Source organism: Trachurus japonicus, chromosome 6 (assembly GCF_045865225.1).
Source record: "Trachurus japonicus isolate A0001 chromosome 6, Traja_1.0".
Taxonomy (NCBI): domain Eukaryota; kingdom Metazoa; phylum Chordata; class Actinopteri; order Carangiformes; family Carangidae; genus Trachurus; species Trachurus japonicus.
The window spans coordinates 16,212,791-16,226,461 of record NC_140912.1 but is presented as its reverse complement, the minus strand read 5'-3'; the positions used below and the strand labels follow the sequence as shown (position 1 = coordinate 16,226,461).

Here is a 13,671-nt window from a genome sequence, read left to right as displayed (position 1 = left end):
ATTTTGATATACCGGTATGTAAAATAATGTAGACATAGCCTTTGATTAGTATCTATAATGTATACAATATATGATTATAATTGAACCTATATGGGCAGTAAACTTTACATGAATAAATAAGATATTTGAATGGAATAAAACTATCTCCAACATGGCTCTGTTTTCCTCATAATTTGTGTCAATTATCTCGTTCTTTCCAGCAGGAAATTGTCAGGAAATTACTCAGAATCAACAGTTAATGGGCTGGGATCCACCAGCTTTCACTGGTTCGTTCAGTGTTACAGAGAATAATTGTGTAATGTCGTGTAATGTGTCACATGGTCGCATCACATTTCACTCTCACTCTCTTTGACATACACTGTCACTTTTGTTGCTTGGTAACCTGATTCAGCTGTTGTCCAGAGCACTGCTGTAACCATAGTAATCTCCTGTATAATTTATCACACCACGGTGGCGAAAACATGGAGCAGGTAAGATGCTGATTTGCTATGAAAACAACATTCGTTTTCCATATCTGTGTAAACTACAACTTGTGGTTTCAGTTTCAGGGCTGTGTGGGTGGTCTGTACCAGTCTCTGGGTATGTCTGTCGGCGCAGAGTTTACATCTGAGGATGTGAGTCTCCTCTTCCGCAAAGTGTTTCACAGTCCCTCCAGCGCTGAGGAAGCACATAGAGCTATGAAGAAGGTAACCACTTGAGACAGGATGCTATCATCACTGTATAGCTGTGTGATCATAATGGGTCAGTCTTATGCAACTCTGTCTGTTTCAGGTTGCAGGAGGTGACAACAGCTGGTCCTGTGTTGGTGAAAACGTTTTTGACGTTCTCTTAGAAATGGAAAGGGAGAGGGAAAAGACGGAAAAGGTGCTATTAAATGATCTTTTTCTGAACCTTATACTGTATAATATCAGAGAAACACAGTAGCCAGTGTTATTTTGTCATGACTAAGGGTTTATATTCTGTCACTTTCAGCTATACTGGGACCTCCAGCTGCTAAATGTTGGAAATCTCAACAGTCCTTATGTGATGGATGAGCCAGTTATCATAAATCCTCAGGTGATGAACTGCCTGTACCAAAGCACCGACCTGAATTCCTTCAAAAAGGCTTACTACAGAGATACAGAGGCCTTATACTCAGTTGCTGCAGAGAGCTCACGGGTAGCTATGCATTTTGCAGTATAGCATCTTTTCTCCTGCATGGTGGCAGAAGCTCTGGTCACCATTATTTTTTCACTTTTTGCACTAAGACAAAGAGACCGCTGGGGGGGAATGAGCTGCCTAGGAGTGTGAAGAGGCTTAAGAGAGCAGCCAGGCATTGCTGGATCAGGTGAGCGTGTTTTGATTAAGCTGAAAAGTTGCTCAATTCTGAGCCACACAGACCTACATTTCCCTTTGCCAAAGCTTCCACAGTGCCACAGGCCAGAGGAATATACTCTTTCTTATGCCATTGCATTCTGTTTACTATTACTAAGTGAGTAAATCTGTTCAAAATATGATGCATCACTGAAGATATTAGTATATGCCATTATTAGACTCACTCATTTGGTTTCAGATTGTACCATACCATCAAACGCGTTAGTATTTTACTGCTAATGTAAAAAAGAAAATTAAATTTATTTGAGGAAAATGTGTCAATTCCTCTGTTATTTAGAACTTGACTTTATGTAATGTTACAAGCCAACCATCATACACTGAAGTGCTTGTATATTTCAGTTATGATGCTGATGAGTGTTTGTGTTTACCGCTTAGACTGGCGTCAGAGGGGGTGCAGAGCATACTACCCTCTCCCCAGCAGTGCCGAGGCATAAGGGTCCAGGGTCAGGCCTGGGGCTGTGTCTCCCTGTCCGACGTCCTGCTCTTGGTGGAAGTGAAGTATGATGTTATAACCCACCTGCTTTATACAGAGATGCTCCAGGAGCACCACAGTAAGGAAGAAATACTCTCAACTGGCAACGCAATATGATGTAGAACAATCTCGTAACTTTAAGTAAAACTTGGCATTGTAAAAATAACTTCTTCTTCTTCTTCTTCTTGATCCCACAGCTCTGTATGTCTGGGAATCCTTGCTGCCATGGCAACGATACAAGGAGGAGGAGGAGTTGGAGGACCTTGCAGAGGAGGCTTTGGAGTCAGATGACATGCTCTGTTTGGCTGAGCTGCCAGGAGCATTTAGGATATACAGGTAACACACATGCACCGAGGTCATAACTGTAAGTTTAAAGTGAAATGAAAGTTAAATATGTGAAATAATTTTCATAAGCACAAACATAGGATATGTTCTTAAACTGAAGAAAAGGTACAGCAATAGTTCTTGATCTCTAAACAAATTATATGTTTAGCTCAGTTCTCTATACAAGCTCAGTTGTGCATAAAAATGCACATTTTGTACTCAAAATCAAAAAGTAAACAGTACAACCTCCAATGCAATATTTCCATAGTAAACATTAAACAACAGTACAACAGAAACAGGGCCTGTGTGGGTGCATCTTTCAGGAGCTGCCCTGGGTCAAAGGAACAGTCCTGGTCTGCGGCTTCACTCCTGTTGGAGATACACACATGTCGTCAACAAGAAAGGGACACACTGACAGTCCTGGGAGAGGGGTAAATACTTTACACACACAACATATCAAACACATATCCACCATACTGTGTTGTGTTTCTTAAATCTAGCTGATGTTAGTCTTTTTTCCCCTATTGTGCAATGGTTCTCATCTAATGAAAGGTGATACTGGCCCTGGAACAGTTTATTGCATTAATGAATTCATGTGACCTTTCAGGCTGGATGGGGAAAGCCTGAGATTGTTGTGTCTGTACATCAGGATGGCAACTCTCAGAGCTCAGAGAGAGAAACTGCCCTACAGCGCTTTTCTTGCCGCAAGGCAGTCATGGGATACATGGTGTGTCAACACTTGAACAATTCAGCTCTGAAAACTGAAATGTATTCACTGTCATCAGATCAGCCTTATTCCTGATTGCAATGCTCACTGTCTGCTGTATGCTGTCTGGCCCTCGTGTTTCTGTCCAGGCCACATGTCAGCTGTCCATCCCAAGCAGAGCAAGCTGCTCTGTGGCTGCATAATGAGGAGGAAGAGCCACAAAATGAAGATTGTATTTCATTCTCACCACAGCAGGTACTGAACATTATACAGTAGTGCAGATAATGAATCAGGAATTTTGAAATATGCCGTACATCGTGTCATAAGGTATTCTTCATTGAGGTACATGTGTATAAATTATTTTTTTTCCGATAAGCAGGCTTTTAAGCAGACAGAACAGAAGGATTATTAGCAGCAGGACAAAAAATGTGTCTCTCTTCCAACAGGCGGTGCTGCAGTTGCTGGTGCTAACTCAGGAACAGGAGAGGAAGTACCTGGTCAAGTTGGTACATGGGGTCTCCCTGGAAGATTTGCAAGAGACGCTGAGTTGCAAAGGGGCTCAAAAAGAGGGTAAATGAATTCATGTTTTCTTGTGGTTCTGCTGTTTTTCATTTGTGAGCCCACGTCTGTATTTATTCTTCCCCATTTCTCATGCAGATAGTGATAAGGAGACTCTTTTAAGGAACGGCTGTATAAAAAGGTTGAAACAAATCCATGCCAGCCTGCAGACACAAAATGACACTCAGACTCCCTTGGAGGGAATTAACTCTCAGCCCCAGTCCCACACAGGCAGTAAACTGACAGTGTGGTCCCAAAATCAACTGGAAGAGTGTGCTGTGCTCCTTCTGACTCATTTTATGGAGCTCCAGGAGCTCCAGGCTTCTACAATACCTCCACTATTGATGAACAAGGTGAGTCAGGACAACCACAGCATGGAATCCAAAAATTGATGCATGCTCTTTGTTTGTTTTTTCATAAAGAACAATTGATAACACATTGTCGTCTGTTAGAGTGTACAGCATCTCCAAGTTCTGCGAGATGAGTTTGAATATGAACTTCAAGCGCAACGCTACACCAACCTACTCCAACTTCTGGCCTCAGACATCCCTCTTACCTCGATTGAAAACAGAAGTAAGGAGCAAAAGAAAGCTCAGTCCTGCAGCAGTGGAGCAGTTGAGGCCCAGAACATCAGTGCTGGGGTGTGTGGAGATGTTTCAGACAGAGAGATGGACAAAGGATATGGAGAACAAGTTGCTGGTGTGACTGACAAACAAGACGTCTGTGCAGGTATTGCAAACATAAGCCCAAACGTGGATAACAACACTTTCACAGCGATGACTTCAATTTACATTATATATTTCAATATCCAGGTTGTGGAAGTGTCATGGAGGAGATGCCCTACCTGGAGATCTTGTGTGCCTATGATGGGACAAGTAAAACTCATCAGGGCCTCACTGCAGAAGGAGGACCCCTGGAGGAAGAAGAGGGCAGTGCAACAAAGAGCCAACAGAGTTATGAGAAACAAGGCTCTTTGATAACTCTTGCTTGGAGCAAACCACCAGAGGATGACACTGACTATGACACAGAGACTGCACGTGGAGGCACAGGACAGAGCCAGGACAGTGAAGACAGTCTGAGCACCCAAGTCCAGCCCAGTGACATAAGCAGCACAGTTGAATACACACAGTGTGAGAGGACTTCTGGAGAAAGCCACGATGATGAGGAGTTGAAACCCACTTTGATCCAGCCTGGGTACATGGGTCGCCATGACGCACAGGCCGCAGAGAAGCAGTGCAGCACAGGAGAACAGGTGAGTTTATAAGAGACCGAGAAAAAGCGCTGTATAACTTATGTCATGCACTTGGTTTTACTCCATCTATATTCTCATTAGCTGGCCTTGGAGGAGAGGACAGCCATTGATCCGTCACAGAGGGACAAAGCTGAGTCTGAATGTGACCTAGCAACCCACGCGTTGCTGATACAGACCCTGCCACATCTCTTCACTGACCCTGAGACTGAGCCACATGCTGATGACATCTGCTCCAGACTGACTGATGAGACGGCTCAGGTTGGCGGAGATGAGCTTGAGGTGGAAATATGTCCCAGTGTGACAGAGTCAGAGCTGTGGGACCTGAGAAGACCTGAACCCACTAATGCTGCAGGCCAGAGATATAGTTCACACGTGAGTCTGCTATCAAATTACAAATACATAAGACCATCACCACATGATTCTTTTTTTTTTTTTTTAGATTAATTCAGCTCCTTTTTTTCTGTTTTAAAGTCAGATTTTAAAAAGTCAGAGCGAGCACTAGAACCAGTCTCAGCGTTGGAGAGAGAGCGAACGATGCGCAACCTGGTGGACATGCAAAGGAAGGTGGAGCAGAGGCAGCAGAGAGACAGAGAGAGACAACTGCTGAGAGTGAGAGAAGCGTGGACAGAGAGACAATTGACGGAGGTTCAGGTCACTGTGAATGACAAGCAGAGGTTTTGTGTCACTGACGGTGTTTTGCCTCTCAGGTTCAGGAACGTCTGTCCATCGTACAGAACAGAAAAGGAGAGGAGGACCTGCTTGGGCTGAAACATACAGACAGGTTGAAGCATCTCACACAGGATCTACCACAGGTAAACATATTGAGTTTGTTTGTGCGTGTGTTATTATCGGGTGAGTACTATCTTGTCAGCAATATTATTGTGTTTAAGGAGGACAAGAACCAGCAGAAAACTGTTGTCAGAGAGCGTTTGGAACAGCTGAGAAGAGAGCGCTCTTATGTCATGCAATCCAAACGAGACAGGTAAGCAACAGTCATTTCAATTAGATAAAAAAAAACACCAATTTAACATTAATCATGACCTTCTCTGTTCCCTTTCCTTATCCTTTAGAAATACTGCAGTATTTAAGGAACTCCTGGGTCCCGTAACCCTCCACAGAGAAACAGAGGAAGGAGAGCGAGATGCTACAGCTGATTCAGTTCATGTGTCCAGCTGAAAAGGATTTCCTTCTCAGTTACTCTTCAAATGGTTCACCCTGTCCAAAAATACCACAGAATTATAGTTCACTGATTATTTAAAATCTTTTAAGCCCCTTTGTTTTCTCAGATAATAGCCTTATGTGTTCAAAAGTACAGCTGTATATGTTGTTTCCTTGTTGTGGCCATATAAAACAAAAATATATATCAGAGTATGCGGATTATGTATATGAAATGAGACAATATCAACAAACTTGTAGTGACTGTTTAATATACAGTTTAATTATCATCTTGACAAACATAAGCATCAACAGTAACGTCTTTTTTTTCTCTTTTTTTTTAAATCAATGAACCCCTTCAGTTGTGCTCACATTATTCCCCGGTGGCCTAAATTACGTACACAATGAGTCGCAGAGGTGCATGTTAGTCTACAGAGGTTCCTTCGCCTCCTCTTCATGTGAACATAACATTTATACTATATTGGCCATAAGAAACAATGTGACTACAGGAAAGACACTGCTGTAGACTTTGACTGCACCTATGGACTGGGGCTGTATTTATTTACAGGTATGTGGGGATGGGAATATTGTAACATGTCAAAGGGCATAGGTTTGATTACCAACTCTACGATGGGGGGGGAGATGTATAATACAGAGGGTTTGGTGCGGGCCCAGTGGTTTTCCGGTGTGAAAGGAGGATCTCTTGGTTCTGGTGAGTAGAGGGAAAGACTGTCTACATGGGAGAGATTCTCAGCAAATAAACATTCAGTTTTTTTCCTCTTTAATTGACCCTATATATTGAATCCACTCACACTGCAGTCAAACACAAAGCAGGATATATCTATCACTAATAATCCAGAACATTCCATAGCGGCTCCCACACACTGAGCCACTGTGTTACACACACATACAAACTACACAAGTCTGTCCTCAACTCAAGCGAAGAGTACAGTTAGGTTCAAGTACTGTTGTCTCGAACACGCTAACATTCAAACCAACAAAGACAAAAAAAAAAAGAAAAAGAAGCTAAATTTCCAATCTAATAAAACAATGGCGCCTGGCTGACAGGAGCTATACTCAAGGCTTTAATATTCTAGCAGTGTGACAGCTGGGGACTGAACAGAACCACAGAGCCCCATTTTCAAAATATGACAGTTCAAGTCAGGGGATGAGGTGGATTATGTGTGCGGTTCTCTGCGAGCTGTGCGGAGGACACACTTTTTGGGCTGTAATCAAGTTGGCTCTTGGGACAGCAGGGCACTTTGATAGCAGTGACACACTGAAATTTAAACATGTGTGGTGTGTCAGATTTCTCTATGGTGTCCAAACCCTGGATCTACATGTGCAAGATCTTCAGCAAGAAGCAGCATGCGCTTGTGTGTGAGAGACTAAACTACACCTTATACAAGAGAGTCAACAATATTTGCATTTTTTACACTAGACTGGTGTTTCCCACAGTGAAAGGTAAAAGCCTAGGATGAAAACAGGGAGGTTCAAGTCAAGTTCATTCAATGAACCTCTAAGAATGAGACCCCCATCTTGCTGGAGGCTTTGATGAGCACTACTGTCCATAAACACAAAAATGGCCATCACATGTCCAGCATCTCTCTGACTTATGGGCACCATGGAACTGAGGAGGGTGGGTATATGTGTGTATATGTGTGTGTGTGTATGTGTACATCTCTTTTTCATGGGATTCATGAAAGGAGAGAAATTCTGCATGTATGCGCATCAGGTCTTGAATGGTGTTAGCAATGAGACTCAAGGGATGTTCATGTATTTATGCTTTAATGTATGTGCATGTATTTATGTATGAGTCTTTCTATTGGTGTGCACACTGCACCCCTGGGCCATGATGACCTCCTTCCTCATCAGAACTATCATTGTAGGCCTCTCTCCTGGCTCCACCTCCTGACCCTTGACTCCTGTCAAAATCTGTCAGGTCAACTTCCTCCGCATCAGCTGCGATAACTGGATTCTCAGCACGACCAGGCAGCAAGCACTCAAGTTCCTATAAGAATGAATGAAAAAGGTACAAGACAAAAACATAATCACTTAAACTTACTGGGGTTAAAATTGTGAAAAATCAAGATCTTTAAAAGTCGCAACTTACATTCAGTTTTTCGGGGCTAATCCAGTTGTTTTCAGGGAACTGGACATCGAACTTGACGTAAAGGTCTCCCTTTTCAAATGGATTTCTGTGTTGAGGCATTCCCTCTCCTTTCACCATTCGAATACAACCTGCCACACACATACAGCAAAAAGGTTTAAATTCATGACATAAGAATCTTATGTCAAAATACAAAACCTTGGCTTCAGTGTGCACTTCAACCTTTGTAACCTGTACATTATAAATTGTAACATAAGCTATCAGCTACAAATATGTACACCACATTGCTTTAAGCATCTTATGGTGCAAAAATTATTTAAACTCCTTTTATATGGGATTTGTTTTCTATGTACCCACTAGATAATCAAATTAGCATTATATTTTCAAGTTAAAGCAGAAGTAAGCGATCCGGTCGTTTTGGCTAACTTCTTGTCAGCCGATGGAGTTAGCAGTCCCCACCCTCGTCATGGATCTATTGGTCCTCGTCCCTACGTCACCACATTCACGCGCATCCCTTGGCTGCACACACAGCCCTTCATGCCGTTCTCTCTCCTCATTGGATAAAGCTTGTAGGATACAAGGAAGTATACAAGAAGTTTCCTCCTCGGCTTACAGCAGAGCAGAGTGACTGACAGACCCGTGTTTCAGACCAAACACTCCATGTAAGTGATTGCTGTCGGAAGATATAACTATTTAAGACTTATATTAACACAAATATTCCACTTACTTCTGCTTTAAATGCAATGATAATTAAACCTTACATCTACTATTAAAAATGATTGAAGACATCTGTGTATAAAGTTAATGACATATTACAAACACATTTAGAATTTGAAATTGTAGTTTTATAAACCATAAAAGTAAATCTGGGTTAAGGCTTGATGTTCATTACTCACAGCACTGAGTTATGCATATAAATGTTCTACTGTTGTGCCATGTTTAAAATTGAAAACATCATATTAGTGTTGGTGTGGACTGATTTAAAAAAAAAAAAAAAAAACTTCACAAAATACTTTTAATGTAATATTCAAGGGCAATAACATTTTGTTCACTAAAATGAGTAAAGAAAACAAAAAAAAGGCTGTTGTGAAAGAGATAAAATCAATTGATGCTGTTTGGAAGACATGTTTACCTGGCTCTATGACCTTGCCAGGTGGGTACTTGACAAGCAACTGACGTCCATCCAGGTGTGCGACAGTCATCTGGAAGCCACACAGAGCTTCAACCAGGCCAATACGTTGGACCATGTGAAGGTCACTGCCATCACGGCGGAATTCCTGATGTAGATTGAAATTGTTACTCTACCATTAGAAATAATGACAATACATCTTTACCACTACTAGAAACCAGAATATTTGTTTCATAAAGAGGGCACAAGGGTTGGGTACCTCATGTTCTTTCTCTTGCAGCACCAGAACTATATCACCTGGTTCAACACCTGGTGCTTGATCAGCTTCCCCAGAGAATGTGATCTTCTGTCCGTGCCTCATGCCTTTGTCCACATGCACCTCCAGAAGTTTAGTCTCCTTACACACCTTATGGCCCTCACACTTTCTGCAGCGGTCCTTCTCATTTATGACTTCACCTACGTAAGTGCAAAGACAGACAGACATTGGACAATTCCACAGAGCTGTTTTGCTCACAATTGTGCATTTTTCAGGATTTTTTCCCAGTATGTGGGTCAGTATGTGGGTGTTATGAACATATTACCCTCTCCATTGCAGTCTGTGCAGACCGACTGCATCTGTTGGACCATCCCAGGGGCCAGCTGTCTAATCATGATTCTCATACCCCTTCCTCTACATGCCACGCACTTCTGCACGGCTCCTGCCTTACCCCCCTGACTGAAAAGGCAAACAGTAAAGTCTCGGGATTAATAACAGGATTCTTTTTTTTCATCTGTGCACAACAAAATGACAGCAATTTAAACCAACATCAGTCTGGCAGTTTAAAACTTCACATCAATATGCTAATTTAATCGTAACCCTGTAACATTAAAAGCTGACTCACCCATTACAGGCGCCACAAAGCACGTTCTTACTAAGCTGCAGCTTGGTGGTTTTGCCATTGTAGAGGTCTTCAAGAGAAACTCTGTAACAAAACAATTATGGGATGTGCTCATTACAACATCATATTTCAACCAGCCATTAAATTAAAGTACCCAAACGGTATCACAGTAAAAACACTTACTTCAGAGGGTGCACCATGTCTTCTCCTCTCCTCCTGCCTCCGTTGCGTCCTCTACCTTGCCCCCCCATGAACCCGAACAGTCCACCGCCAAAAATGTGAGAGAAGATATCATCCATGCCAGGCCCGCCACCTCCACCCTCCCGTAGTCCTTGTTCTCCATAGCGATCATAAAGCTCCTTCTTTTCTGGGTTTGTCAGTACCTCATATGCAAAACTGATCTCTTTAAACTGAAAAATGATTTGAAAAAATAATTAGACAGCTTGACATTTAAAAAAAAAAATCAGTACATCACAAATAAGGGACAATTGTTTTTGATAACTCTATTTTACAGAGCTAAACAGAATATAAAAGATAGTCTACTCTCCTGTGTTAGCTACATTTGCAACATCTGAGGGAATAAGTCAGAGCAGTACAAATCAAAAACTGATGCACTGATACTTTCCTCAAGGGAAAAACCATTTCATGTGATGTAGTCTGATCTGTACAAAGTACACCTCAGATGTTTATCCTCAAAGAGTTGGCCCGTGTGAATATGACAGGCTAAATTTGCATCATTTCTTGGGCCCAACTGTTGAGGAATTCAACTGTTGTTGCTGTTGGTCCTGATACTGTTGATCATGACATGGTTTGGTGCATCATACCTTGTCTCCAGCATCAGGGTTCTTGTCAGGATGATATTCTTTGGCCAGTTTGCGGTAAGCCTGTAATAAACCAAAAATACATGTGAACAATGCTGGGTGAAGGCACCGTGCTCAGTTGCCAAATGTGTCAAATCGCTCTGCGAACAAATCACTAACCCTATTAAGTGTGCTTACTAGAGGAGGGCTTGACCCGTGGGCCTGCTGTCAAAAACATCAGGACACCAGAAGAGCATCGCTGCTTTTGACATCAGTCACTCAAGTGTAGTGAAGACATCAACAAACCGCCCGCCCGCCCGAAAATCTGTTATCTTTTCGCTGTCCTACATTAGATGCAGAAATGTTTTAAACCTCTGGTAAATTCAAAGTCCTCTTACAATATTGACATTACAGATTGTTATGAAAATGAGTCACTGTCGCTATTAGTGGTTACCTCCCTGGATGCTACATTTGGATCAGGAGAATAACTGGGATCTCGTGTGTTTATCCTGAAATAGGTGAAATTCAGCCTCAAACAACCGGGTTATTTGATTGTTTCCAAGTTGTACAATATAGTACACCCAGTTCCACAAGCGCTTACAAACATATGTAGAATAAAATGTCTTGAGTCATACTTGGAGATTTGCGCAGTGCTGGGGACTGTGAAAAATTCGTGACTCTCCTGATATTTGAATTGAGTTTGGCGTATATAGCGATGAGCATGTTGCTAACTACAGTAGCTCCACGACGACTAACATCAACGTTAGCTACTGAGTTCACCCATAAAAGTGAACTCTAGATACATCTCACGCCATGTAAGTATAGCATCGCCAAATGTAACAATAACTCTTCTGTTACGCCTTTAGATTATCTTTCATGGCATACTTATCTAGGTGAGCTGTAAAGGTAACATTCCTTGTTTCATCACTGCCCGACTTGGTATCGGCTAATTGCTGGAATGCATCACCTAGTAGCCGGTAAGCTATCACACTCGTGGTTAGCGGGTTATTTCTTGATTTTTTTGGCCTGATAAACTCTACCATTCCGAATTAACTTGGGTAGAAACCACGAAAATTTCAGATTCTGTCAGTAAATCACCTCCACAAACGTGTAGCTACAATCTTTTTTTGGGGGAAAGGGGAAGAACAACAACAACGAGGCACGATGTACTTTACAGTTACCTAGCTTAGCTAGCTGGCTAAGCTAGTAAACTCGCAAGATGCTGCTGAGCAACGTTCACTAGCTTGTTTTCCGAGGCCACATTTCTCTGGTGGTGACCTTTTTTTAAAAGTCTTAATCTGATAAATGTCCTGTTTGATTTCAGAGTACCTTTTTGAGTTCATTTTCGGAGGCCGATGGTGAAACTCCGAGGATGTCGTATAGCTTGGTATCCACAACGTTCGCCATGATGCTAACCGGCCACCACAGAGAGACCTTCTGCGGAGGTTCAGCTGAGCGAGGAGCCCGACGCAAGATTCACCGATTGGGGCTGTCCAGGGTTGCCAGATACTACACACACAAACACACACAAACACACTTACACTCACTCAGAGGCAGATGCCAAAAAACAACATCCACGTTTTTTTCAGAAACCGTTACAGTGCTTTAGATTATGTACGTTAAATGTATCATTTAAATGTTTGTCGTGAGTGTTGAACAAAATAATACGTTTTGATTTGATTTGATTGATTGATTGATTTATTAGCACAAAAATAATAAAACAGCACGATGAACAAAAAAAACATACACGAATGTGCAGGAGAAACCAAAACACAAAAAAACACCTAAGGGCTTGTCAAATTGGCATACTTCAGACATTCAACATAAAAATAATTTGTACAATAATGTGAAAAGTATCATAAAACAATGAAGTGTGTTGCCTGTGTCTGGTCTCTTCAAACTTCCAATTGTGGATCAAATATGTTGCAAGTTGTGTACACTCTTAAAACTAAACTAATACACACAACAGTGGGCTACTTGTTTTTTAATTATCAGAAAATGCATGTGTTAGGTGAACAGCATGGTGTGTGATAGGGAGTTGGGGCCACCCTAAAAGAGAGGTGCTCTGCAGTGTGTGACACTCAGACTTCCCCTTTTGTATGAGTTGTTCTTTCTTTTTTTTCTTTTCTTTTAAATCAGTTAAGAAAAAAATGAAGCACCGAACCTGAGATCTCAGCATAAATTATTTGAAAACCTTACAGCTGTTTCAACAAAGTTTGACACATTTAGAGGGAGAGGTTTCTTCTGTTGGTTGTACTACTTTTTTTTAAATAGCACCAACTGAGCAATGAACAATTCTAGCAAGTTAAAGGGCTATTTGAAGTAATGGCCATACATAAGCCTACAGGAGTGGTGTGAAGAACTGCTCAGTACAGCTTTTGATTGATCAATTCCTCCTAATGTAACTTTATACCTCTGTTCACTACAACACTAATATTTACTCATACATTTACTCTACAGCTATTGTTGTTATTCTGATTAAATTATTATGAAATAAAACATAGTCATAAAATATAAAGAAAATGTGTCAAACTGTACCACCTTATACCAAGCAGTTAATTGAAATTAAATCAACTTCAAGAAACAAGGCACCACTTACTTGTTATTGCTAATGATGATACTGATAAGATACTTCTGCACTAACTGAAATAAGAATTTCGATGCAGGACTTTGTGGGTGGTTTTTATTTAAGCTTTATTGTTATCTGGACACTTCCATTCACTGGCAAAAGGAAGAGTCAAGCCAACAATTTATCTGTGAACACTGCCTGAAGGGTGAGGGGATTGTTTACTGGGCCTAAAATATGTGGCTACAATAATTCAGTAAAGTTTTCTGGAATTTTCTTCAAAAGCAGCAGAAATGTTAAGGAGCCTTTATGAAATTATTCCCTTGATGTCTGCAAGGAGAGACGTT

At 41.5% G+C, this 13,671-nt stretch overlaps 2 protein-coding genes across 2 annotated transcripts; one reads left to right on the top strand and one right to left on the bottom strand.

The window, feature by feature from the left end:
- Positions 1-387: 387 nt before the first annotated feature.
- Positions 388-6,021, top strand: LOC146985910 (uncharacterized). The gene is made up of 19 exons (XM_085779355.1): positions 388-470; positions 543-686; positions 772-864; positions 973-1,158; positions 1,248-1,327; positions 1,750-1,925; positions 2,044-2,182; positions 2,494-2,601; positions 2,778-2,897; positions 3,026-3,131; positions 3,323-3,446; positions 3,534-3,787; positions 3,887-4,163; positions 4,247-4,686; positions 4,768-5,058; positions 5,158-5,295; positions 5,394-5,498; positions 5,577-5,668; positions 5,757-6,021. The coding sequence occupies exons 1-19, from the start codon at positions 462-464 to the stop codon at positions 5,860-5,862; spliced, it is 2,988 nt and encodes a 995-aa protein (XP_085635481.1). The 5' UTR covers positions 388-461; the 3' UTR covers positions 5,863-6,021.
- Positions 6,022-6,096: 75 nt separating this feature from the next.
- Positions 6,097-12,199, bottom strand: dnaja2b (DnaJ heat shock protein family (Hsp40) member A2b). The gene is made up of 9 exons (XM_085779353.1): positions 12,088-12,199; positions 10,783-10,842; positions 10,142-10,368; positions 9,962-10,042; positions 9,662-9,795; positions 9,340-9,536; positions 9,084-9,228; positions 7,955-8,082; positions 6,097-7,852 (listed from the first exon to the last, which is right to left on the bottom strand). Exons 1-9 carry the CDS (start codon positions 12,163-12,165, stop codon positions 7,664-7,666), a joined length of 1,239 nt encoding a protein of 412 aa, XP_085635479.1. The 5' UTR covers positions 12,166-12,199; the 3' UTR covers positions 6,097-7,663.
- Between the last annotated feature and the right edge of the window lie 1,472 nt (positions 12,200-13,671).

What these genes read in the sequence shown, in the direction of transcription:
- LOC146985910 (XM_085779355.1), top strand. An exon ending in GAGAGAGACAACTGCTGAGA is followed by an intron (nt 5,296 to 5,393) that starts GTGAGAGAAGCG and finishes TTTGCCTCTCAG; the next exon opens with GTTCAGGAACGTCTGTCCAT. An exon ending in ATGCAATCCAAACGAGACAG is followed by an intron (nt 5,669 to 5,756) that starts GTAAGCAACAGT and finishes CTTATCCTTTAG; the next exon opens with AAATACTGCAGTATTTAAGG.
- dnaja2b (XM_085779353.1), bottom strand. Translation starts at nt 12,165, where the DNA reads ATGGCGAACGTTGTGGATACCAAGCTATACGACATCCTCGGAGTTTCA. An exon ending in CACAGACTGCAATGGAGAGG is followed by an intron (nt 9,537 to 9,661) that starts GTAATATGTTCA and finishes GCACTTACGTAG; the next exon opens with GTGAAGTCATAAATGAGAAG. An exon ending in TGCAAGAGAAAGAACATGAG is followed by an intron (nt 9,229 to 9,339) that starts GTACCCAACCCT and finishes AATCTACATCAG; the next exon opens with GAATTCCGCCGTGATGGCAG.